The sequence below is a fragment of the Diceros bicornis genome, chromosome 14 (genome assembly GCF_020826845.1).
Source record: "Diceros bicornis minor isolate mBicDic1 chromosome 14, mDicBic1.mat.cur, whole genome shotgun sequence".
Classification (NCBI taxonomy): Eukaryota; Metazoa; Chordata; class Mammalia; order Perissodactyla; family Rhinocerotidae; genus Diceros; species Diceros bicornis.
Genome location: NC_080753.1, coordinates 30,917,404 through 30,938,758, shown reverse-complemented (window position 1 = coordinate 30,938,758; position 21,355 = coordinate 30,917,404). Strand labels below are relative to the sequence as shown.

General features: G+C 56.2%; 2 protein-coding genes across 2 annotated transcripts in view; one reads left to right on the top strand and one right to left on the bottom strand.

The window, feature by feature from the left end:
- Positions 1–456: 456 nt before the first annotated feature.
- Positions 457–7,201, bottom strand: LOC131414263 (uncharacterized). The gene is made up of 4 exons (XM_058555479.1): positions 6,786–7,201; positions 5,552–5,788; positions 4,374–4,492; positions 457–1,514 (listed from the first exon to the last, which is right to left on the bottom strand). The coding sequence occupies exons 1-4, from the start codon at positions 7,199–7,201 to the stop codon at positions 1,198–1,200; spliced, it is 1,089 nt and encodes a 362-aa protein (XP_058411462.1). The 3' UTR covers positions 457–1,197.
- A 179-nt stretch (positions 7,202–7,380) lies between these two features.
- ITPR3 (inositol 1,4,5-trisphosphate receptor type 3) overlaps positions 7,381–21,355 on the top strand; it is a 66,275-nt gene continuing 52,300 nt past the window's right edge. Inside the window, exon 1 of the mRNA XM_058554589.1 lies at positions 7,381–7,673. Within this exon, the coding sequence (XP_058410572.1) occupies positions 7,585–7,673 (89 nt within the window). The 5' untranslated portion in view covers positions 7,381–7,584. The remainder of the gene's footprint in view (positions 7,674–21,355) is intronic.

Here is a 21,355-nt window from a genome sequence, read left to right as displayed (position 1 = left end):
GTGGGGTGTGGCTGAAGGCCAGGGCCCAGCCCAGATGGACTTGACATCATGCTGTTCGTCCCCTACCAGACAAAGGCTGCTCCTGCCTGGCCCTTGCCCCAGGGAGGTTTTTCCTGCTGGTCCCCTTTCCCAGCAGGATCCCAGGGCTGACGTCCCCCACCTTCCTCCTAACCTGCCTCCTTTTTTGGCAAGTGAGGTGTAGAGGCCTGGGCGCGCTAACAGAGGCCTGGGCAGCTTCCCCTTCCTGAGTCTGGAAAGAGACAGAATTGCCAGGGGTTTCCCTTCTTCTCGGAGGCTCCTGCCAAGGTCCTGACCTGGAAACAGGGATGGGGTGACCTCACAGAGTGACTGGGAACTGTAATCAGACAGCCTCCACTGTAACCTCCACCACTCCCCAACTCCGACTCAGGACTCAGGGGGATTTGCAGCCCAGCCCAGCCCTCCGTACTTCCTCCTCCCAGCCAGCGGGTGTAACGGGCAGTCAATAACTGATTATTGGGGAGGGAACTTGGAGGCCTGATTTGTGGAGATCTCAAGAAAATCTGCCTCGTAAATGGCCCCTCCTTGGTCATCCTCTAAAACAAAATTCCACCATTAGATTGCCATTTCTTTAGATCTACAAGCACTTCTCGTTATTGAGAGCCCTGAGGACTATGCAAACAAAGACAATCACAGAGAACATTTGCTGACTGAGCTAAGTGCTTTACAAAGCAGTCACTTATGTTAGACAGTCTCCATTCACCCTCCAGATCCACTGTCCACTCTGCTGTGCTTGCTCTGTGTCCTGGGAGGCTGGCCTCTACGGCCTGGCTTACCCAGGCTCCCTTGCCTTCTGAGCCAATGCGAGGACCTGGTGAGAGACTGGGGGGCAGGAAGGGAGCAAGGTCCGGGTGTTTGTTCCATCGGCTCCTTTTCAGGCCTGGGGTGGTAACAGCTCTCTGCAGTGGCTAGCTCTGGGATGCTGCGCCATCTCTCGTTGGGTCCCTCACCCCTGCCCACCCCTCTGCAAGTCGATCCATTCACTAAGGTCTCTAATCACCCACTGGGGATGTGTTGCCAGTTTCCTACCAGGATCCTACTAATACAGCTCTGTGTTCATATTTCACACACAAGAACACGGAGGTCCAGAGAGCCTGGGCCAGAGAGCCTCTCTGTACAGCTGGCCAGTGGTCAGAGCCAGGACTCAGTGGGCCTGCCTCAGGACTTCTGCTTTTCACTGTTTGTAAAGGTGCCTGGGGAGGGGTCACACCTACCTGCCCACCACCACTCAGGGGAGAGGGAGAGGAAGGACTGGAGTAGGCCCCTTGGTTTCAGGACTCCAGAACCAGGGGGCTGCTCGCTCAAGAGGCCAAAATTAGAAGGGGAGGGCATCACGCTCTCCTGTGACCAGTGGGAATCCAGCAGCAGATTGATCTCCTCCTTCTCCAGCTCAGGAGCACGTGTGAGGGTCAGCTGGCCTCGTTCCTGCGGGCCGTTTCCTCTGTCCCCTGCATGCGGTAGGTGGTCAGCAATGTCTGAAATCAATAGACGTGGCACTGAGGGCTGGGGCGTGGGAGGGCACACAGGGCGAGTTCTGTCTCCTCGCAGGCTTCCCGAGAGGGCGAGTGTCTGAGTGGGTGTGAGTGTGAGGATGAGAGTGTGTGTGCATGTGAGAGTGTGTGTGCGTGTGAGGGGAGGCTCCTGGGGCAGGCAGCCCTGGCTGTGGCTAAGTGGTTGCTGTGGGCTGGGGTGCCCGCCCAGGGCAGCTTATGGCATGGGGAAGGAATTCTCTGGGAACCCCAGCGGGCCGGGGCTGGCACCCCACCCACAGCGGGTGACCGGGCGGTGGCTGCTGCACTGAGTCAGCCCTTCTGGCCCGGCTCCGCCCCGCCTCTCCTGGCCCTGCTGCCGTATCAGGAGTGAGGGCCAGAGGAAGCCCTTGAGAACTCCCTGTTATCCGCCCCACACCATGAGAAGGCACAGCTAGCGTGGGGGGGAGGGTGTGCTTCTACCCCTCCCCATCACAGTTGGGGAGGGCTAGAAAGAGTTAAAGAGCAGTCAGAGCCAAGGGTGAAATCTGGAAAGGTGATGCCAACTCTGTTTACAAGAAAGAACCTGAGACCCAGAGAGGTCTGTAGCCTGTGCAAAGTCATACAGCAGAGCTGGGAGAAAGTTTCCAGAAGGCTGTTGTGGTGGTGGGGAGGGGGTACATAGTGGTGGAGGAGGCCTAGGGTTCAGAGCTGGTAGCCCCTCCCTATACCACAATTCAGTCTTATCCTCCGACAACACACACACACACACACAGTGTTCCCTTCTGTGTCCAGGGAGATGGTCTGAGCACCACTATCCTTCTTTCCTCGCCTCCTCAGGTCCAGGTTGGATAGAGAGTGGAGGAGGTGGGTTTCCTGAAGGTCTTTCTGCTGGAGCTTGGAGCTTGGGGGTGAGACTTTGAACATCTTTATTTTCATCTAATTTTGGTTATAGGTTATACCTCCGCATAGTCCTAAATCCAAAAGTTTAAAAAAGAAATATGGCGAAAAGTAATTTCCCGCCATCCAGCCCCTGCCCCTCAGTTCCCCCTCCTAGAGGCCCCTGCCGTCAGTGGCTTCCTGTGAATCCTGAAATTGGGATTTCTGACCAGAGCTTCCCATTCCCTGTTTTCCCTCTAGGAGAGGCTCCCTTGGGAGGTGGGGCTGGTGAGTGTTGGGAGACACCCAGCCATTGAGGTTGGGGCCTGGACCAGGCAGACCAGTTGCCATGGGGATGGTGGTGGCCTCCTTCCTGGGCCTGAACTTGGCTCCAGCTTAACAGCGTCCCACTCAGCCCACTCAGGAGGGGTGGGGCCCATCGCTTCTCCTTTCTGATTGCTTAGAGCATCCCTGGAAGCTCCTCGCCTCCCACTTGGGGGACCCAGAGCCTGACACCCCAAGCTGGGGCTCCCACAGTCTCTCTTTATCTCCTGGTATAATTTATACACTTTCCCCACCCTCTTTCTCCTTGATACTTCAATTCCACATGGATTTATTAACCACTTCCTATGTGCCCAGCCTGGCCTGGAGACATGAAGAGAAGCAGACACAGCCTTCTCTGTCCAGGAGCTCATGGTCTACCAGGGGAGGCCAAAAAGGAGAGAGAGCATTACAATTCAAGATGGCCCACGATGTGTTCTCTGATAGTGGGGGATCAAGACATTCCATGTTAAAAAGCCTGACAGTAGCAAGTGTTGGTGAGGGTGTGGTTCAGTGGGCACACTCCTAGTGGCTGGTGAGAGGGTGAGTTAGAACAGCTACTTTGGAGAGTAATTTGGCAATTCTAGGAAGTTGACAATGCACCTTCCATTGGATCCAGCAATTCCACTTTCTAAGTTCTTGCTCTAGAGTTTTTCAAACTTTTGGACAGGTATCCTTAATAAGCACCCGCTGGGATCCAGAATACACACACCACACACCGACAACAGATACCCTAATACTTACCCTGATGACGTGTGATGCACATAGATATTTTCTAATCAATTTCGAGTTTTAAAAATGCTGATCTTCATCCACTCAATTGATTTCATGACCCATTGATAGGTCTCAATCCCCATAGTTTGAACAACGCTGCCCTAGAGACACTCATGTGTGTATACAAGGAAACAAGAATGTTTACTGCCACACTGTTGTAACAGCAAAGACTTAGGGCTTTAACAGTCACTAACAAAATGGATAAACAAATTGTGATGCGGTCAGGAAGTGGACTATCACCCTGCCGCTCCGTGTACCAAAGGATACACACAGGGCGGTGCAATTCCTATAAAATATAAAACCCTGCAGAGTGATATCATCCATTGTTTATGGATACATCTGTATGTGGTACAAGCATAAAAACTGCGTGAATGATTCCCACTCGAATCAGGAGAGTGTTTATCTGTGGAGGGATGGGGAGGGGAATGTAGTAGGGACAGGGGGCGTAAGGAACTTCAACTGAATTTTTAAGGTTTAGTTCTTAAAAAAGTACATTAGAACCAAATTTTGCAAAAATTAAGATTTGCCAAACCTGGAAGAAAGGTAAAGGGCACTCGCTCTATTTTTTTTTTTTTTTGAGGAAGAGTGGCCCTGCGGTAACATCTGTTGCCAGTGTTCCTCTTTTTCTTTTTTCTCCCCAAAGCCCCAGTACACAGTTGTGTATCATAGTTGTAGAGCTGTAGCTCTTCTATGTGGGACGCTGCCTCAGCATGGCTCGATGAGCGGTGAGTAGGTCTGCACCCTGGATCTGAAACTGCGAACCGTGGGCTGCAGAAGCGGAATGCGCGAATTCAACCACTGCGCCACAGGGCCGGCCCCATACTCTATTTTTAATATATTTAGTTGTATTTAATATTATTATTTCTCTAAGTATTTCATGACAATACTTACAAGATTGGTGCTCCAGTACATTAGGGAAGGAGGCTTTATTCTGACCGTGGGATATAGAGAGGGAGCAGTATGAAAGGAACCGCACAAGCCCAGGTCCAGGGACAGGAGTGGACGAAGGCCTGGGGAAACAAGAATGAAGACACTCAGTCCTTCCTCTCTGGGGACGCTGTGCTGTTGGCTTTATCCCTCTTCCCTCACACGTTGGTACTAAACTCTCCCCATTTAACAGATGAAGAAACAGAGGCCTCCCTATCTAACAGATGGGAACAGAGGCGGAGAGAGCTGTCACTGGACAGTGGCGGGGCTGGGACTCGGACCCAGGCCTGTGAGAGACAGAGCCCACGCTCTTGAGCAGTCCACAGCATGGCTCCTCCTTGAGGAGCAACCTTTGCGTCTGCTGAGGGTGCAGGGCTGGGGAGGAGTGGGACAGCCGGGGTTGGGTGTGCTGAGCTGAGGCGTGTAGACTTCATTCTGTGGTGATGAGGAGATACAGGGCGGGTTCAAGAGGGGAGCAGCGGAGCGAACTCCCCGGAGCTGTAGCATCTGTTTCTTAAATTTTTTTTTTAACCAACTGAACCTTTCTTTAGACAAATTCTAACTCAGAACCCAGATACACAAAAGAGCTTACAGGGGGGTTGATTTAGCTGAAGCAGGCAACCAAGGCCCAGAGCCCAGGAGTGGCTCCTCTGGGGACACAACATGGGCGTCATGTTCCAGAAAAATACCTAGCAGCAGTGTGTGTGGCAGGAGGCTGGCAGTGGCGTCCCTACCAGGACTTCTCCCTCAGATGGGAGTTGTGCTCCCCACTCTGAGTCCTCCTAGTTGGTGGAGGGACAGAGGCTCAGACAGTCCCAGGCTGGGGATGGAGGGAGAACCAGCAGCATATGCTTTGGGCCAGAAGGCCTGACCTCCACCTCCTGGCTGGGGGACCTCGGCTGAGTTACGGGACCATCTATTCGAATCTCAGGAGAGGAAGGACATGGACCCCTGGATGTGGCTGGGGCAAGGAAGGCACAAGTCCTGAGTGCTGCCACTGGAGAGGGTGTTTCCAGCACATCCCTCTTCCTCCTTGCTCTCTGGGGAAGGGGAAAAGGCAACTGGGCTGAGGCTGGCGGCTTGATCAGAGCCTGGTGCCCAGCCAAGGCCTGGCACATAGTAGGCCCTCAATAAATGCTTACGGAATGAATGCATATGTTTCCCTTGTATCCACGGGAAAGTCACTGGAGGCCTGACTTCTGGGAGCAAGTGAGCTGTTCCAGGGGCTGGCCCTTCCCGGCGGGGCTCCGGCGATGGACAGCTGCGGCTCCAGCGCAGTGCTGGGCAGTGGAAGAGTACTGGGCTGGGTGTCAGAGGCTGGGCTTTGGCTGCGGTTGCCGTGCACCCGCTGTGTGACCTTGAGGTTTGGTGCTCCCTTTCTGGGCTTTGGTCATCTCTTTTTGGCAGAGAGGCCTGGATGAGGTTTTTCAAACTGCAGTTTGCGATCCATTTGGTATATTACACTAAAAAAAGTATTTTAGTGGGTCATAATCAGTATTAAAAGAACAAAACAAAACACTGAAATAGAACAGAACGTATCAGAGTGCATCACAGGTCATAAGGGTAAGTATTGTTTTGTGAAACTATTGTTTCACTTATATATAGATGAAGGTGTGGACTGGTCTGATGTAAAATTTACTTGTTACTGCGAGTCTGGTGAAAAAACTGTAAAACACTGCACTCAGCAATCCCAGAGGTGTCTTCCCTTCCCACATTCTAGGGGTCTCTGTGAAAATGCCGCACACCCAGGGACACTTCTCTCCCTCCGCCGGGGTCAGCAGCTGTCTCTTTGCTCTTAGCTGCCTCACCCCTCCCCAGGTCTCTCTTCTTCCTGATTCCCCTCCTCCCTTTCTCCCAGGGACAAGCCTCCCCCTTCCCAGGAAGTCAGGGTGGGGGTGGGGGGTTCGGAAGGGAGTAAATGTGATGGAATGAGGGTGGCAGTGGGCACTCTAGCCCAGGAGTTCAAATAAAAGGACAAGGAAGCAAACACCCAAACATTCGGGAACAGAACAGAAAGCAGGCGAGCTGGGGACGGGAGTCTGAGGGCAGGACTTCGTGAGTAAGAGGCTGGCGGCGACACCGCAGCCCGTCACTCCCAGAGGGCCGGCACTAGCCTTGTCATTGTTGGCCCTCGGGTGCGCTATTAACTAGCGAAGGTGGCTTTCTCCCCTGCCGCCTCCTCCCTTTTTAAAAAGAAAGACAGAAGGAGCCAAGAGTTCTGGAGCCAGCTCCTGGAGAGGGAGCGGCTGAGCTGATTCGGAAGTTGGATCTCTTTGTACACAGGAATGCGGAGAGAAAAAAACAAAACCCACCCCATTGCTTCATTTCCCCTCCAAGCCCGAGCACTTTCTATTGTGCAATGAAAAGGCTTTTCACGTTGAGAAAAATGAATCCCGATTTGCGCTGCGCAGGAATGAGACGGCTCTCAGCTGGGCGCGGGGACGGCGCGGTAGCCGGAGGGCGGCCGCGCCAGGGCGCTCCGGGTGCTCCGCGCGCGGCTCAAGGTAGCGGGGGCGCTGGACTCCCCCTTCCGCGGGCGCCGCCCGGGCTCTCAGCGACCCAAGGGCCGAGGAGTAGGTAGTCCGGAGAACCCCGAGGGCTGGGCCTCCCAGCGATGGCGGTTTCACGGGTCTCTTTGGGGACTCGCTGGAGCTGGAGCTCCGTCCCGGGGAGCCCGCCGGAGCCCCAGGACTCCCTAGAGTTGCGCAGGGCAGGCGGCTTGCTCGGCGTCCGGGAGGCCTGGCCCGGGACGCGCGAGGGGCGCAGCGCGCGGGGGGCGGGCCGGCGCACATGGGTGCCGGCGGGCGGGCCGCGGATGGGGTGCGGGGGGGGGCGGGGTGTGGCTTCTCCGCCTCCCGGGCGGGATTTGCATGTGTGTGTGGCGGCCCCAGACTTCCTGCTCCTTCTACGCTGCAGGTACGCGCGGGCCGGGCCGGGCGGCGGGCGCGCGGAGCCGCGGGCACCTCCTCACCCGGACGCCACCACCGGCTCCTGGGCCAAGCCGCGCCGCCTTCCGCTCGGGTGCCGCTAGCCCGCCCCGGCCGCGCTGAGCGCCCTGCTCAGAGGTGGGGACGCGCCCCTTCCTGCCCCCACGGTCATCTCGGTTCTCCGCACCAAGCCTGGCCGTGCGCGCTTGGGCACCCCCACCGCCCCGGCTCCCCGGAGGGCCGCAGCCATGAGCGAGATGTCTAGCTTTCTCCACATCGGGGACATCGTCTCCCTGTACGCCGAGGGCTCCGTCAATGGCTTCATCAGCACTTTAGGGTAAGTGAGCCGAGTTCGAGGGGGGCGTGGGCGGGGAGGAGGCGCCGTGGGCCCTGGTGCCAGTTGCCTGCGTCCTGCCGTCGGCCCCCCTAGACAGAGGACCTGGACGTCCCCAGCTTCAAGGAGCGGGGGAACGGCTCACCTCCTTCTTTTAGAGAAAGGAAGTGAAATGTTTGCCCAGGTTGGAGTCGGGCGCCCTGCCACAGTTGGCAGGAGGCGCCCCGCTCCGCGTAGCTTCCAGCCTTGCGCGCTCGCCTTTCTTCAGAGGCGGCGGAGAGGCCGAGACTTCCTCTGCAGGTGGTCCCGGGGCGGGTGCAGGTGGGTGGCTGGGGCCTGAGTTGGGGCACGGCATCCGGGCCTGGACGTGACCGGCTCTGGGGGCGGGGCGGAGCTGTGGGTGGGGGGTCCTCTAGCTGCGGCTGTCGCACCTTTGAGGGGTCGCACCTTTTTCTCATAGCTCTCTCCTGCCCTGCCGCCCTTCGGTAGGAGTGTCTTCTCAGCCCTCCCCTTCCAGGCGTCCCAGGTTCTGGCCCTCTGCCTGCCTTCTCCCCGCCTCTCTCTCTCAATTTCCTGCGCAACTCATCTGGCGCCCCTGGGTCCCTAGTCCCAGGATCTCTCGAGCACTTTACAAACATTAATTAATTCTGGCTGCCACCCCCCAGGGTCTATGCTGGATAAGCAGGGAATAAATTCAAGTCCCTGGAGAGGGCCAGGCCTGAAGCAGGCATAGGGCAGGAAAGGGATTAGGCAGAGAATGGGTTTATCTTCAGAAGAGCAGTTGGGTGAGTCTCGGGGGTGGAGGGGTGAGAGGGGTGGGGATTAGAGTGGTTCTCCACCTCTACAGCCTGGCCTGAGGACAGGGCCTGCTCCCTTTGTCCCATTTCAGTCTGGGGACCTGTGTTGTTGTCTCATCCTGCCACCACACCCAGCTGCCCTGTAGGATAAACCCACCCTCCTCTGCTGACCCTACTCGTCTGGACACCAGCCAGCGGCAAGGTGCCTCCTCTCTGGGGCCTTTGGAGGACAGCCCTGTCCGCCTCAGCCCGGATCTGGCTCTGGACCGGGCTGGGAGGTGGGGTCACCTGGCTCCTTGGTGTCTTGCAGGGTTGTTGGAAGTTTAGCTTCAGTCTATTGGAGAGAGCGTCCAGCAGGACTGTGGGGATGGGAGGGCTCTGCCAGCAGGGAATTGCAGCAGGCCCCGCTCTCCTTATCTTAGCACCTCCAGGCAGCTCATTCTCCTCCCTTTCAGACGTGGAAGCCCCAGCCGCCTGTCCTCTCCCACACTAGATTTGACTTCTCTTGCTCAGTTCCCCAGAGTATGGGAGCGGAGCTGCATCTGTGCCAGCATCTGTGCTGGCCGTCCCCAGAGAGCAATCACCAGAGCCCTGGCTGCCCCTCTGGCCAGGGCTGCTGCTTGAGGCCAGGGCCTGCACATAGTAGGTACACAGTAAACACCTCTGATAATGCTGAAGGGAGGAGGAGAGAGTGTAGGGGCTATGAGGGACATGGGGGCAGTTGGTGGAAGCCCCCTCCTAGTATCTGAACAGCACTGGGGGCTTTTGGGAAATGACTGTCTTCTCTGTTGCTTAGTGCCTGGCTCAGGGCTGAGCACACAGTGGGTGGTTTTTAAGCTCCTGTGAGATCTGTCAGAATCAAGGAGACATCTTATTCTGGCCTCCACACAGGCCTCATCCCCTCGCAGAGAAGGGATTCCCTCTGTTGCTTCCTGACGCAGCTCCCTCCAGCCTTAGCCCTTTCTTCCCCAGGAAGCTGCTTCCTCCAGTCCACTCTGATCCCCGGGGCAGGACCTGGTGACCTCTGAGAGCCTGTGTACTCCAGGGCTTTTACTCCCGGGGGCCGTTCCCTCTGCAGACACCTCCAACAGCTCCCCACGTTCCACCGACGGACGCCTGCCCTGCCAGCCTGGCATTCTAGCACCGGCGCGTGCTCGCCCAAACTTAATTTTCTGTTTTTTTTTTTTCACGTCTCCCTTCACACCCTCCGAAGCTCCAGGTGCACCACACTCCTCCCAGTTCCCGGAACCTATCCCCCCGCTCACCATCTCTTTACCTTTGCCCCCGCCCTTCAGCCAGTCTCCACCTGGGTAAATCTGACCCACCCTCTTAAGGCCTGGTGCAAAGTGGCCTCTTTTGAGAGATCCAGCCCCCCCACCCCGCAGCCTGGCAGGATTAACCCTTTTTCCTCTGTGCTTTGCCCTGCTTTGTACAAACTCCTCTCTGGTGTTAACTGTGTTGATTTACAATTAGTTGGGGGTTTCTCTGTAGGGCCATCTAACGCTGGGCACTTTGCCAGGATTAACTAATTAATTACACCATTCATCCACTCAGCATGTCCCCGGGCACTGTACTGGGCACTGGGGATGCGGTGGCAGATAAGGGAGCTGTGCGTCCCATCTTCTGGGAACTTAGAGTCAATGGAAGAATGATTTCTGAGCACTGTAAGCTTAGATAGCTGCTCCAAGTATAGTTCTCGGTCCAGCAGCACAGGCAGCACCCAGAAGCTTGTTAGAAGTACAGAATCTCAGACCCTTGCCTGTCCTCCTGAATCAGAATGTGCATGCTGATCCCCAGGAGATTTGGTGCCTTAAAGTGTGAGAAGTGTTGCTCTAAGTGATTCTTTCTCTACTTCATTCTCCGCTCTGGTCTCCTTTTGTCTTCACCCTGGCTGTTGTGCCCAAGTCTGTGAACCCTGCAGGCCGATCTGACTGAGTTCCCAGGCTAGCCCCATGCTTGGTGACTAAGAGGTGCCCGGTAAGGGCTGGATGAAATGAATTTGGTGAAGACAGGGGCGGCATTGGTGGGCAGAGGGGCTGGCTCACCTGGTGTGGGGAGGTGGGAAGGGGGCACTGGTGGAGGAGGGAGTCTGGGGTGGCCTTCAGATTCTGGCTGGGCTCTGCAGGGCGAAGTGGAGGAGGCCAGTTAGAGCCACCTTGGTCATTAGAGCTCCCAGTGAAGATTGTACATTAACTCTGGTTTGGGAGGACGGGAGGAGTCTGGGGGGTGGATCCTGGAGCAGGTCGAGACCTCGGCTGGGAAAGGAAAGCAGGTCCACGCCCGTTCTTGGCAGGAATGCGTGGCCAGGGCTACTGCCTCGCCCCTCGCCCTGAGTGGGAGGCAGGAGAGGCCAGGGCTGGAGCGACTGATCAGGGCCAGCGAAAGGTGGAGGATTTCATGTGGCTTCCTGCCGGCAGCTCTGGGGAACTGGCTGTGAGTGTGCAGGGTGGGCCCCTCAGAGTCTCACATCCAGTCCCTCGAAGATCCCTTGAGTGGCCAGAGGGTCGGCCACCAGACCACAGGGAGTAAGTTGGGAGTGCAGGTGAACTGGGTCTTGAAGCTGACCTCCTAGCATTTGTCCAGGTGCCTCTGCCCACCTACGGCCTTGGAGCCCCACCTGGGGGCTCTCAGGGCCTCTGGACCTGTATCACCCAGGGCCGGGTGATCATGGGGAGTAGGGTCCGAAGGGGCCCCTTGGGGGTTCCCTGGCCACCTTCCAGCCTGATCCGCCTTCCCCAAGAGGGTGGGCACTGGAGGTCAGGACCCAGGAAATGTGGACATGAATGTGGAAGATGCCCCAGTTCCCCAGGGGCCTGGCTCTCCCACTTTGTCACTAACTTGCTGGGTGATTTTGTCAAGGCCCTGCCTTCTCAGAGTATTTCCTTCAGCCTGGATGTCCTCTAAGGTGCTCTGTTTGCACCTGGGAATCCCTCTGGGGTCTTTAAAAAAATTCCAGCTCCCCGGGGTGGGCTCGTGGCATAGCGGTTAAGTGTGCGCCCTCTGCTGCGGCAGCCCGGGGTTTGCAGGTTTGGATCCCAGGCACGGACGATGCACTGCTTGTCAAGCCATGCTGTGGCAGCGTCCTATATAAAGAAGAGGAAGATTGGCACGGATGTTAGCCCAGGGCCAATCTTCCTCAGCAAAAAAGAGGAGGATTGGCAGCAGATGTTAGCTCAGGGCCAGTCTTCCTCAAAAGAAAAAAAAAAAACCAAGTCCCATGTCAGACCAACCTAGAAATGTCAACATTTCTAGGGCTGGGTTTGAGGGCTGGATTTTTTTCAAGCTCCCCAGTGATTTTAATGGGTACCTGGGGTGGGGATTCCTGATCTGAGGGCCCTCTCAGGCTGACTGGCTGTGAGGAAGCCTATCTCTTGGGTCTGCCTGCCCCTTGCTCCAGAGAGCCAATCTCTTAGCCTTCATCAGACTTCATTAAGTCATTCAACAAAAACTTAGTGAGTACCTACTTTGTGTCAGGACTGTTCTAGTCACTGGAGAATCAGCAGTAACCAAGACAGAGTGCCAGCCTGTTCTAGTCTGTACAGAGGGGAGCTGGGGGTGATGGTCTGTAAGGGCCTTGGACCTTGAGTCTCTGAGACACATGTAATTCCAGGAGGGGGGTGGGCACTGGCCCTCCCGTGCAGACCGCATTCCCGGGGCAGATTTCAGACCTGCCCTTGGCTTTCATTTAACTGTGATTTCACTGGAACGAGATGTTGGACTCACCCCTGACCTGTGCCCCAAGGCAGGGGCCAGGCCTCAGCTAGGCCAATCCATGCAACTCATTTTTTCAAAATACTTACTTTTTCTGATTAGAAAATAATATATGCTCCATGGAGAAAACTTGAAAAACTTAAATAAAAAATTATCTGGAATACCACTGTGACTTATGTTCATATTCTGGATGTGGACCTTCTAGCCTTTTATATACACAAATAAACATTTATAAAACGATATCGAACTGCACCTAGGGCTTTGTATCCTGTCCTTGGGAGATACATTAAGCTGTGTTTTTCATGCCAACACGCCATTATTAGGGCTGCATAGTGTCCCATGGTATGATGTACCGTAATTTATTTAAGCAACTCTAGGATGGGGCATTCAGGTTTTTCTAAATTGTTGCCATTCTAAACAGTCTGCACTGAACATCCTAGTCCATACATGCCCCAGCACTTGTCCAGTTATCCCCTCAGGATAAATTCCCAGAAGTGGAATTCTGAGATCAACGAGGAAGCACAGCTTTCCCCTCACAGGCTCTTTCTACCTCTGCGTGTCTTTCTGGGCTGGAGGCCGTGGAAACGGGGCCCCTGGGCCCCTGCGGGTCTGGCCCACTTCATATCAGAAGGTTGAGAGCGTTGTCCCAGGAGCTGGGGGGCGTAAGACCAGCCTTCACCCCCGAGGTTGGGTGTGGCCATGATCGGAGGGGCGAAGTGGGGAGAGGGGCTGTGTGTGGTTGCCTGGGGACAGAATCAGCCCAAAGATTCCACCGTGGGACTCCAGGCACTCAGGCTGCCTCTAACTCCTCGGCCTTAAAGGATCCTGCAGTGGCCACTTGCTCACGCTCTGCCCTGCCTACATTCCTGACCCCTTGTCCCCTCCCCTCCCCGACTTGGCCCAGTGGGGCTGTGGGGTGGGTGGGGCCGTGGCTTGGGTTGGGGGTGGGGTGATGCGCTGGATTTTAGGGTGGGGTGGCACCAGCCTTCTGATCTCAGCTCAGGGGGAGGTTTCTGGGATTCGATTACAGCCCCCCCCCACCCCCAGCACACGTCTCGATTGCCGGCAGTGCAGCTCCGGGCCTGCTTTCCAGACTTCACCCTGTGTGGAGCTGGGGGGCTCCTCCCTGTAGGTGGAGGCTGTGAGGGAGGAGGGGAGGCCTGGGGGGAGGGGCGGAGAGCAGAGCCCAAATGTCCAGTCAGTTCATCACAGGCCTCTGAATGTGAGCTCTGAGCCCCCTGAGGGTGCCACACTGGTCATCCAGGTGGCAGTGGTACCCAGCATTTGTATCTGCAGTCACAATTCCCCGCAGTGAGGACCCCCGGCTTAGCAAGGCTAAATGACTTGCTTGGGGTCACATAGGGGGCCTGCAGAGAGGGGGCTGCAGGGCCTTTCACACTAGGGACTTCGGGGGCAGAAATGAGGCTGGGCATTGACTACACAGTGAGCCCAGGGTGTGGGCTGGGGATGGGGGTGGGTGGGGACACATTGCAGAGGGGTTTCCACTGGTGGAGACAGGCAGCAGGGACTCATGGCAGGGGACTGAGTAGGGGAGTAAAATGGTCAGAGTGGTGTATAAAGCTGGTACATTTTGGCTGGTAGGTGGGCAGAGCCAGAAGCGGCAGTGAACACAAATCTCAGCCCGGCCAGTTGCAGGTGGCAGACACCTGTGTATTATTTGGTTCGCAAATCCCTTTCCCATCACTCACTCAGCCCTCCAGCCGTCACCTCCTTCCTCCAGCCTGCAGGAGAGCCGTCCTCTCCGGTGTGAGATCTAGACATGGGTGACAGGTGATGTAGGTCATTGGGGGGGGGAGAATGAAGTCCGAGCTGCTGCTGGCAGTGGGTGGACTCTGCAGAGCTTTCACAGCGGGTGGCTGTGGCCTTTACCTCTACTGTCACTCTGGCCCCTCACCACCAGCCTGAGGCATAAACATAATTCAGGAAAAGTAGAGAGAACCTTCTAGAACACCTGTATGCCCACTATTTAGACTTAACAGTTGTCCACATTTTGTCATATTTGCTGCGTCTATTTTTTGCTGAAGTGTTTTATGGTAAATTACATCCATTGCATGGTTTCACCTCTCAATACTTCATTATATATCTCTAAGAAATAAGAATACCATATGTAACCACAGTACTGTTATCACACCAATTAATAATTTCCTAATAGCACCCAATGCCCCATCCATAGTCACAGGTACCCCATTGTCCTCAGTCTGTCTTTGACCATCCGTGTGTTACATTTGATTCTTATGCCTCTTAAATCTCCTTTAATCTAGAACAGTGCCCTGCCCCCCGCCTCTTTCTTTCCCACCATGATCCTGAGCTCCTGACGAGACGGGGCTGGTTATGCTGGAGACTGTCTCACTTTCTGGATTCGTCAGAGCTGCTTTTTGCTGCTGTTTCCCAGAGGGCTCTGCGGGTCTGGAGCCGGGCGGGCTGGGCCCCAGGGCCTGCCCTGCTGACGCTCCGGGAGCCTCAGTTATTACGTCAAGTAGGACAGGCTGGGTCCAGTCCCCAGTTATGGAGAGCAGGAGAGAGGCCTGGGCCCAGCCAGGCCAGTGTGCAAGGCAAGGGCGGGCTCGCGCCCCCTGGTTGCGCCTCTTCTCTTTCTCTTCTCAGATTTCCCTCGTCTCTCCTGCCTCCTGTCCCTCTTCCCCTTGTCCTAACAGATCTGTCTTCCCGTGCTCCCGGGAGCACTGTTGAGACCCCAGCACTTACTGGAGCGCGCCAATCCTGAGAGCCGAGGAACCCAGGGCTGTGGGCAGGGGCAGCGTCCTGCAGGCTCGCACACTAGCCAGGGACCTTTATTTCTGTTGGCCCAAGTTTTGTCATTTTTGCTACCTCCATTCCTCAGTGGAGAGACTCTCTGGTTCTCTGAGTGTGTGGCTTCCTGTCCTTTCTCGACTTAAGCTCGCTGAAGGGCTGAGCCATGCTTGTTTTAAATTCTATATACTGGCGCCTCGGGTGGCGCAGGTGGATCCTCAGGGAGGAGAGATAAGTAGAGGTTACGTAAGTGGAGGTTTCTGCAGGGATGCAGAAGTGAATGCTTTTCTCTGATGAGCCAGGGGAACCTGGGTTCCTCTCCCAGCATCCCTCCCCACTCCCACCTGGTGGGTGTGACTTTGGGTGTCTGGAGAAGGGGACTCTAAGGCCCCCCTCCAACACCAGCCAGTCCCAGCATCTGACAGAGCCTGCATTGGGAGTGGCTTCCTTGTGTCTGGCCTAGATGTGTGGGGTGGGGGCCAGTGCCCTGGGCTGGGAGTCAGGAGACCTGGGGTCTGGAACTGGGTGTTCCTATAACTTGTTGTGTGATCTGAGCTAGTCAGTTCCCCCCACCCACACACCTCCGTTCCACAGCTGGATGGGGGAGGGGCTGTCTAGGGTCCCTCTGGCATTTCCCAGGTCTGTGACTCCTCCTCCCGAGGCTGTGAAGGTGGCCAAGCTGGTAGGTGCAGACTTTGATTCAGGCTCCTCTGCTAGTCCCCTGTCCCACTTCTAGCTCCCTTCTTCCTCCTCCTTATCTAATCTTTTTAGACAGCACTGACCCGCCCCACTGCCTTTTCTGTGGCTTCCACCTGGATCTCAGAGTCCACTCTGGGCAGGTCCCTCTATGCGTCTGCCTTTCTGTCTTCCTTCAGACCAAGGTCCTCCTGGGCTGCAGACCCCACGGGCATTTCAGGGACAGCACCCTCCTCCACCCTTCTAGAGCAGAGTTGTCAACCAGCTCCTCTTCAGGGTCCAGGGCAGCCCTTCCCACAGGCCTTACCTGGTCCCCATACCCCCATCCCCTGCCCACTCTGCTGATGCCCTACTAGGCCCACACAGTGCAGGCTCAAACTGGTCTCGTGCCTCCCAGTGGATGGAAGGCTCACAGCAGGGACTGTCCTCAGCCCTGTGGGGGTAGGGGAGCTGGGGGTGTGGGGGGATGCACTGCTGGAAGACATGGCTGCTGTCCTCAGGGCACTCAGCATGGTGGGCATGAGCTTCCTGAGGGTGGGGGCCACACCAGTGCATAATCGACTGCATAATGAACTCTGAGTAAGGTGGTGTTGAATGGATGAGGCCTGGGTTGTTTAAGAGGCCCAGGTGGCCCCTTGTACTCTGTGAACCTCACACTGGACTGTGGTAAGAAAGGAATAGGGTATTGGATGTGAAAGCGATTTATAGATTAAAACGTGTTCCGCACATTGGAGCGTCGGTTTTTCTAATGTGATCTTGGCTGGGGTCCCACCGGCCCTGAGATGAGGGGCGATGCCTGGCGGGGGGAATGGGCAGGGAACTCTGCAGGAGCTTGAAGACGGCGGGACTCCGATATCCGACAGGGCTGCTGCGTGTGCAAAGGCGTGGAAGGGGACGGCGAGATCAGTGGGCTGGCGGAGGTGGGAGAAGGCCCTTTCCTGGACTTTGGGTCCTTCCCCGGACCTTCGGCGGAGACGCAGGAGCTCCCGAGAGGGAGAGTGAAGCGCCCAGGCCACCTCCCTCTGGAGAGCTCGGCTCTGGTTACAGCGCCAGGTGCGCACTCGAAGCCGGGCACCTGTGCGGGGCTAGTTTAATAAACACAGATGTCTCCCACGCCAAGAAGGAGAGTGGGGGGGCTACGGCCCTGGACGTGGGTGTCACCAGGTGGGGAGGGGCAGCCCGGGAGGGGAGGAAAGCGCGGGCGCAGGCCGCCCGTCACCCGTCCTGCCACCGGGCGCGCCTGGCCAGGGCCCAACGTCCTGGCAGCGGCTCGCAGTCCGCGGCAGGCCGGGGCGACGCCGCGCTCGCCCTCCGTCGGCGGCGACGGCTGCACGTGGGGCGGCGAGTTTCGCTCGGCCGCACAGGGGTCGGAGCCGGGCGGCCGAGAGCGCGCGGGGGCGGAGTCTGGGAGGCGGGGCCGGGGCCCCGGGCGCTCGACTGCCCACGCCCGCTTTGCCGCCCGCACACCTGGGTCTGCCCGAAACGGAAGTCCCGGCCTCGCCCTGTGACGCTCCCCTCCGTAAAAGCTTACCTGTCTAGTGCCCTGGCCTTCCGGCCTCCCTCTGGCCTCAGGTCTCCCCTCAGCCCATCTGATAAGGGCTTTCCTGCTAATCTCTTAATGGCTTCGCGCGGCACCCCTCCCACGCCCTCCTGCCCGCTGGCACCTTTGTGGGGTGCCTCAGTCCTAATGAGTAGGTGCGGAGGAATGGAGGGGAGGCGTTTGCGGGGGCACTTGGGGACACTTGGGACTCTAAACATCTTGCCGATGTCCGCCTTCTTTTCCTACAGGCTAGCTGGGGAGCTGCCCTAAGCACCAGACAGGAAATAAAAAGATGAGGGCAAGGTGCCACCCCTTAGAGGTTCTTGGGGAGAGGGTACAGAATGTAGCCCCGAGCTTCCAGGCGTTGTTCATTCTGCTGGTCAGGGCCCCACACTTGGAGGACGGAGGGTGTGGAAGGTAGAGCTGGGAGAACCCCTGAGAGACCCATCTATGACTGTGTGTTCCTGATACCTCTGGGAAGCCCCCCTGCTGTTTCCACGCTCCCGCGTGGCATGTTTCTCTGTTCTGGTCCCTCCTACAGACCATACCTGTCCCTTCTGCGCTGCAGGCCTGGGATGTTTTCCTTCCCAGCCTTGTTTGATATTCTCTGGGAGGCTGTGCTCCCCTCCTGACCAGTCTCTCCCGTTCTCTAAGTGGCTTCAGCTTGCACTCCCAAAGTGTGCCTACTTTGTAGACCACTGGGCACTGGGGAGGGGCTGAGTTGAGATGGCAGGGCTTCAGAAGCTGTGGCAGAGTGGGTGGGGACAGATGGACATCCACATAATGACCAGGCAGATTTGTGCCAGGGGGATTAGGAAAAACATGCCAGGCATCTGAATCTGCATGTGTTTTTCCTGCACTTGTGACCCAGACGAGGAGTTCCCAGGGGAGGTGTGGAGGGGTCAGGGTGAGGATGGGTTTTCCCTCAGACAGGGAGTCTCTGAGGAGGGGGCCTCCACAGGCCTTGTGCACTGGTCAAGATGGGGGTTGTGGGGGGGCCACCGCAGCCTCCTCTCAGCTGCACTGACTTCGAGGATGCCCTGTGGCTGTCCAGCACCCCCGGCAATGCCAGGTCCCAGGCCCTGGCCCACGCTTTCTCCCTCCTCTCCCAAAACTTACCCATCCTGTATCCTCTCCCCTTGGAGCTTTGCTAAGAGACAACCAGCTCGTCTGATTCACTAATGTCTTACAGGAAATTCTATGAATATTCAAAACTCTGCACAGCTCCTGCCTCTTCTTTCACACCTGCTCTGATTGGCCAAGCTCTGACCTCTCCCTTCCGTGAATTAGGACAAAATCCACAGCTGGTACCACCAGTTGGCACCAATGCATATTCTTCATATCATTAGCTCTTCTGAGTATGTGACTTGTCTTCCCAGTGAGATTTTAAACTCCCCTGAAGCAGGGACCTTATCTTTTGCTTCTTGTGTATTTTCCTCAGCAGCTAGGAAAAGGAATTAATTCACGCAGTGTGTGCCCGCTCTGCGCCAGGCAGTGGTCTAGATGCTGGGATACAGCAGGGAGCAGAACAAACACATCCCTGTCCTCATGGGTCTTCCATCCCAGGTGGGGGATAGTAACCAAAATAAATAAGTAAAACATCTAGCAGGCCAGGTGTGATACGTGCTGTGGAGAAGAATGAGGCAGGAGGAGGACCAGGAGTGTGGGAAAGAGCCGTTTACAATTTTAAATGGTTTGGGAGGGAGGGTGTCCAGGGAATGTGTCGTTTGAGCCAAGATCTGAAGGAGGTAACAGAGGGAGCCGGGAGGGTGTCTGGGGACAGAGGGTTCCAGGGAGAAGGAAGAGCCAGTGCCCAAGGTCCTGGAAGGTTCCAGGAGCCTGGAGGAGGGCTGTGGGCTGGAGCAGAGTGGGCGAGGGGCTGGGGAAGGAGATGAGGTCAGAGAGGTGAGGGGGATCGTGTAGGGTCTTTCAGGCCATTGTGTGTTCTCCTCTTGTACTCTGCGATGGCTGGTTCTGGAGTGTTCTGAGCAAAGGACTGACCTGATTTGACTTACCTTTTAAAGGGATCGCTCTGCTGCTGTGTGGGGAACAGGCTGTGCAGGGGGAGGGGGGACATCAGGAGACCAAGGAGGAGGCAGTTCCTCACGTCCAGGTGAGAGCCAGAGGGGCCTGGACTGGGGGTTGGTGGCAATGATGAGAAGAGGTCACATTCCACACATATCTTAAAGGTGGGGCTCACAGATTAGGTGTGAGGGGTGAGTGGAAGAGGGAAGCCCAGGATTGGTCCAAGGTTTTTGGCCCAGGCAATTGCAAGGATGGAATTGCCATCGACTAAGACTTCAAGAGGAGCCCATTCAGGTGGAAGGACCGGGAGCTCCGTTTTGAACAGGCCAAGTTGGGGGTGGTGGCCACCCAAGGGGAGAGGTGGAGTAGGCAGAGAGATGTGCGAGCCTGGAGTCTAGGGGAGGAAGAAGGGCAGAGGTCGATGTGGAGTCATCGTGAGTGTACAAGTGGTGCTCTGAACCCACGAGTGTGGCCGAGGTGCCCTCGGGCCTGCGTGCAGATGGAGAAAGGAAGGGGGCCAAGGACTGAGCCAGTGCTGGAGGCCGAGGAGGGGGAGGGAGACCGGGAGCGAGATGGAGAGCCACCTTGCAGAGCAAGCCGCCCTCTCCCCTCGCCATCATTGTGATGTCCCACACAGCACCCGTTCTGACGCTGCATGGCCTGGCTTCAAAGCCCAGCTCTGCTGCTTGTTGGTTGTGTGTCCCTGGCCAGACTGTTTAATCTCTCTGTACTCTGGTTTCCCTGCCTCCAAAATGGAAATAATAATAAAGTAGATGTAGAAAATTAGATAACAATATATGAAGACATTAGAAACAAAATCCTTCTTTCTATTATTATTACGATGGATCTCACTGTGCAAAGTGCTGGTGATTCCAAAGGGAAAAACACAGGTTCCTGGCCTCCAGGAACTCACGGTGTAGACATGGCAGGTGGTCGAAGTAGAGGGAGACATGGCAGCTGGAGAGGCCAGGACCAGGTGCTGTGGGAACACAGGGGAGGGAGGTCCAGAGGGAAGGAGGGCACTGGCCAAGGAGTGGGAGAGAGGGGCTGAGGGTGGAATAGTCTGTTAGGCCTGGGGCTTGGAGAGTAGCCAGGGTAAGTTGGGCATGAAGGGCATTGCAGGCTGCCAGGACCAGGTCTATAGAGATGAGAGCTCCAGGGACCTTGGGATCAACTGGAGGTTTAGCATGACTGGGGCAAGGAACATGTGAGGCTAACTGAGGAGAGGGTGGAGGTCATGTCACAAAAGGCCTTGTTAGCCCATCCAAGGAAGGGAGGAGCAAAAGGAGGCTTTGGAAGTCAGCTCTGTGACTTCAGGTAAATTATTTAACCTTCAAACCTAGTTTATTCCGCTGTAAAATGGCGGCAATGACTAGCCTCTTGGGGAGAAGTTGGTGAGAATTCAGAGGCAACAGTTGTGAAGTGCTGAGATGGAGTTGGCCTCTGAAATGGTGGGTTATCATCATCACTTTTCCTAGAGGCTGGGGTGGTATTAGAGAATTTTATAATTTTATTTTTATTTATTTTTCCCCCCAAAGCCCCAGTAGATAGTTGTATGTCATAGCTGCACATCCTTCTAGTTGCTGTATGTGGGACGCGGCCTCAGCGTGGCCGGAGAAGCAGTGCCTCGTTGCGCGCCCGGGATCTGAACCCCGGGCCACCAGCAGCGGAGCGCGCGCACTTAACCGCTAAGCCACAGGGCCGGCCCATTAGAGAATTTTAAATGCAGGAATGAATAGGTGGATGGGTGGGTGGATGGATGATGGATTAATGTGTGGGTGGATGGATGAATAAGTGGATGGGTGGATGGATGAGTGAGTGGATGGATGGATGGGTGGGTGGATGGATGATGGATGGATGGATGGATGGATGGAGGGATGGATGGAGGGATGGAGGGATGGATGGAGGGATGGATAGGTGGGTGGATGGATGGATGGGTAGATGGTGGATGGATGGATGGATGGGCAGGTGGATGGATGGCTGGCTGGATGGATAGGTGGATGGATGGATGAATGGGTGGATGGTGGATGGATGGATGGGTGGGTAGATGGATGGGTGGATGGATGGGTGGGTGGATGGATGGATGCATGGGTGGATGTCCTCCAGAGATTCAGGATTAACCCCAGCCATGGTTGTAAGGGGGAATT

Bases quoted from the DNA above. Each gene is read 5' to 3' on its own strand.
- LOC131414263 (XM_058555479.1), bottom strand. From the start codon at position 7,201: ATGTGCGCCGGCCCGCCCCCCGCGCGCTGCGCCCCTCGCGCGTCCCGG. The intron at 5,789-6,785 runs GTGAAAAGCCTT...ACCAAAGCCCAG, and splicing joins CGGGATTCATTTTTCTCAAC to AAAGGGAGCACCAAACCTCA. The intron at 4,493-5,551 runs GTAAGCATTTAT...TTGTTTCCCCAG, and splicing joins GAAACATATGCATTCATTCC to GCCTTCGTCCACTCCTGTCC.